We start from the raw sequence: 3771 nt of genomic DNA, 5'->3' as shown, positions 1-3771 counted from the left end.
CTGGGAGGGGGCACGGGACAACGGTGGGTGGCTCAATATGAAACACGAAATTACTTCAGCTTCGAGGTGCGCTGTCAGCGTGACTTTATTAAAGAAAGCTTCGATGCGTAGTGCCAGCGAGTGCAGTGAAGGGAGAGAACGAGAAGACCAGTTCATAACCGTTTTTAATATTAAGCATGGGAAAAGTTGAGACATTTGCTTTCTACAGTTTTGTCACATTTTGTAAACGATAATTTGGCACAGTTGCACATTGGTAATACAGCAGAAACAGTTTCACAGTAAAACATGAAAATAATACAAATAACAACACCTAAACCCAGGGTTTGCTCCCTCAAACATGCTCACTGCATGTGTGTGTGTGTCTGGTGTATGTGATAAAAAACGGCCTGGTAATCTGAAGCATAAATCCAGTTGTTGGGGAATAAAGTGACACTTGAACAGCATCTTCCCTTTATCTTAAGGTTTTGAAAAATAGGTACTAAAGATTAGGCATGTAGTGCTTCTAAAAATGACAGTGCGTACCATAGAAGACCCTGTCATTTCACATGCATAACACGGAGGGGAAAAAGCATTAGGACTCAATGAAATCAGACTTGTGTCACCTAATGCTCAAATGACATTTAACCAATTATTGCCAGACTTCAAAAATACCAGTTTTGTTGAAAACATGTTAGAGTACTTGCACAAGTTTCATTTACAGTCTGTTCTATTGACAATGTCAGATAAATTGATAAGACTTCTGCTTGCAACCTTGTTAATCTGTGCACCTAAACTGTTATCTCAAGTAGAAAGGGCTCCTCACACGTATCTATAACCTAAGAGCTTGACTTATCCCTTCTTTTAAAAGTCATTGCTTTTTTTGAGGGCATGAAAGAATAAAGGTGAAAAATGTTAATGACAGTTTTTCTATTTTCTCACACTCCTACCTGGTTAATCTGGAAGAGAGGGGAAGTCAGAGTGACTCCAACCTCTTCTTTTTTTGCTCAATTTAGTATCCAGATGAACTGTTACAGTTCTGTTAAAAAAACAAACTTGCTAATCAGACAGAAGAGATTCACATACGTCCCCCAATGTGCAGATCTGGGCTTTGGTGAAGAACACACAGAGCCCAATGCTCATGAAAATCTAGATTCTCCCATAGGCTTGCCTGCAAGTAAGTTCCAATTCCACTGCACAAGGCAAAGTCTTGACCTCATTAAATGTACATACATGCTTTCTTGAATTGGGACTTGTGTGTTTTGATTGTCTATCAGGCACAATTGCTACAAATCCCATGTAAGAAAGATCCCTTTTGAATTTAATAATCAGTGCTGTAATTCTCAACTATGTGGAAGACGGTGGGGAAGGAAGAAGCTCTTAAACTTTTTTTTTTAATAGTGCCACAAATAATTATAAGGCCAAAATACACTATATTAAATAGAAAATCTAAAATTAAATTGCTGATATTCAGTGAAAAAACCTGAGGTATACAAAATATTTTTACAATTGTGCATAACTTTGCAGTAGTTTTCAAAAGGTGCATTTCCATTTTCAGCTAGTGGTTCATTGTCTAAGTCATCTTCACGTATACAAGTAACCATGTAATTGTGACCAATTAAAAAATACAAGGCATTGAATAGCTAATGGTTCTTCAACACTTTTTTTTTTTTTTTTAGAAAAACCATTGCAATTATTGTAACAGCAGTAATGTAGTAAAATAAGACCATACCCCAAACAACTCATAATCTTCAGCTGACACATTGTTTTTACTGTTAAAAATGAAAAGTGACTTTATTTTTCAGTTTAGTTTGGATGTTGACATACGAAAAGCACACCAAGCATTAGCTCAGACTTCAGAAATTGTCAGGACTTATCCTGGAGAAAACAAGACGTAAAACAGAAAAAAATGGCAGTGCCAAGTATTTTTTCTCCTTCCACATCCTACTGGCAACTGATAAAAGCACATGAAGATAGATTTTTGAACTTCAAAAAAAAATTTTAAAGTTATAAAATTAGAGAGCTTTTGGCTGAGAATTTCCCTGAGTCTTCATTTTTAAAAATCATATGATAGACTTTATGTTCATAGAATCTGTTACAAAGGGTTTGATTAATAAAGGCTGTTTAGCTATATATGCAAAAGTTAGGTACTTCTATTCATAAAAAGCCTAAGCCAGAACTGCTGAGGAAACAATTTGGTTCTTCAGAATCTGGTATTTTTCCTAAGGAGAAAAGCAAACCCCACATACTTTTGCATTAAGACTTTGAAATTATACCACATGATTCACGATTTATGAACAAGTCTAACAGGGACATCTTTCAGGCCAAGACCGAAACAAAAAACTCTGGGACTGCTACATAATTAAAAAACCTTTGGTTTTTATAATATTTTACGAGAAAATAGAACGCACAACTGTGCATCAAAACTATATGATTTTAATCTGCTTACATTGTTTTCATCAGCACATCGGACTTTCGGTAAGTATTTACTGTAAAGATGTGTTTTAGTAACAGTAATTAGTTGTAATAAGCTTTCCGTGTTACCTAAATGTAAGACTATCAGCAAGAAGGCGTCTTTGAAAAAGGTACATTCAATGACAGATGAACTGATGTCCATCCACTAAAAATTCACCATTCTAGCTCTACGGGATACTCTCCAGTGAGACACGCTGTGCAGTGACCAATCTTTCCAACACGCGACTTCTGGGTTTTAAGGCTGTTCTCATTCTCTTGCCTTGCTTTGATGCTTTCTTGCACGGACGATACCAGCCCTTCCACAGAAAGATAGACAACACTGTCTGCTCCTAGAGAAAATAAAGGATTCATCAGTTAAAAGCTGCAATATCGTACCAAACGCAATGCTCTTTGGAAATGCAGTCGCATTATTGTGCGGCGGTGGATCACCTCACCTTAAGAGAAGGGATATGAAGAATTATCAGACAATAATAAGCCTTGCCCTTCTCAAATTCTTTGTGCAGGGAGTGGACTAGGTTTCAGTAAATCTAGACAGAAGGCTCTGAGTCAGGAACAAACATGCCATGCATACCGCAAAAATAGAAGCAAAGTCCAGAGTGCGTATTACGACTCCCTAAACTCCCCGCAGTTTCCCAGAGTTACCCTGTAGTTCGGGTCTGGAGGCAGATCTCTGTGTGGCTGGTACATCCCAAACTACATGCCTCTGGGACTACGAACCCCTACTGGGACTTGGAGGAGGGGAAGACCATCATGTTAAATTCAGTATGCAGTTCATCCAAATGTTCTAGCCAAAGGCGAGTTTGTTAGCCTTTTCACATCATCAGCTTTCTATCGTTTGCACTCGTTATTTTGTGGATAATACTTAAAAATGAGATCCCGCAAACTTGGAATATTTCACCATGCCTTCACAATAATTTTTGGGGAAAAAAATGTATTTAAAACAGAAAATCAGATTTTACAGTTTCCTAACTGCAACCACAGATATTTTCTTAATTATTTTTTAAAAATACTTTGCAGCACAATAGGCCATATATAGTAGATCTCCTCACTCACATGCCTTCACATGACTTCTCTAGCTGATATCCTGATGAAGAGCACGTTACTTACCACATCACAGGCAACATTAGCTGTTGGTTCTTCTTTTGTTCTGCTGCAAACTTGACTCATTCTAGAGATTTGAGTGTATTTATCATTCTTTGATTAGTTTCAAATGTCATTTATTTCAAAGTGAAATATATAATGCAGTTAAAATTATTTACATAAATTTGTAGAAAAATCAGTGGGTGTTTATAAATTCTGGACATCTTTTTATGAATATCT

At 36.8% G+C, this 3771-nt stretch overlaps 1 protein-coding gene across 2 annotated transcripts in view; it reads right to left on the bottom strand.

Annotated features, from left to right (window-relative positions):
• Positions 1-60: 60 nt before the first annotated feature.
• PPAT (phosphoribosyl pyrophosphate amidotransferase) overlaps positions 61-3771 on the bottom strand; it is a 50114-nt gene continuing 46403 nt past the window's right edge. Inside the window, exon 11 of one of the 2 annotated variants that reach the window (XM_042808037.1) lies at positions 61-2780. In XM_042808037.1, the coding sequence (XP_042663971.1) occupies positions 2605-2780 (176 nt within the window). In that variant the 3' untranslated portion in view covers positions 61-2604. The remainder of the gene's footprint in view (positions 2781-3771) is intronic. The other variant, XM_042808038.1, reaches the window with a different exon arrangement.

The sequence above is a fragment of the Tyto alba genome, unplaced genomic scaffold (assembly GCF_018691265.1).
Source record: "Tyto alba isolate M040663 unplaced genomic scaffold, T.alba_DEE_v4.0 Super-Scaffold_6, whole genome shotgun sequence".
Lineage (NCBI taxonomy): Eukaryota > Metazoa > Chordata > Aves > Strigiformes > Tytonidae > Tyto > Tyto alba.
The sequence above is the reverse complement of the archived record's forward strand: the minus strand, read 5'-3'. Positions and strand labels throughout refer to the sequence as shown.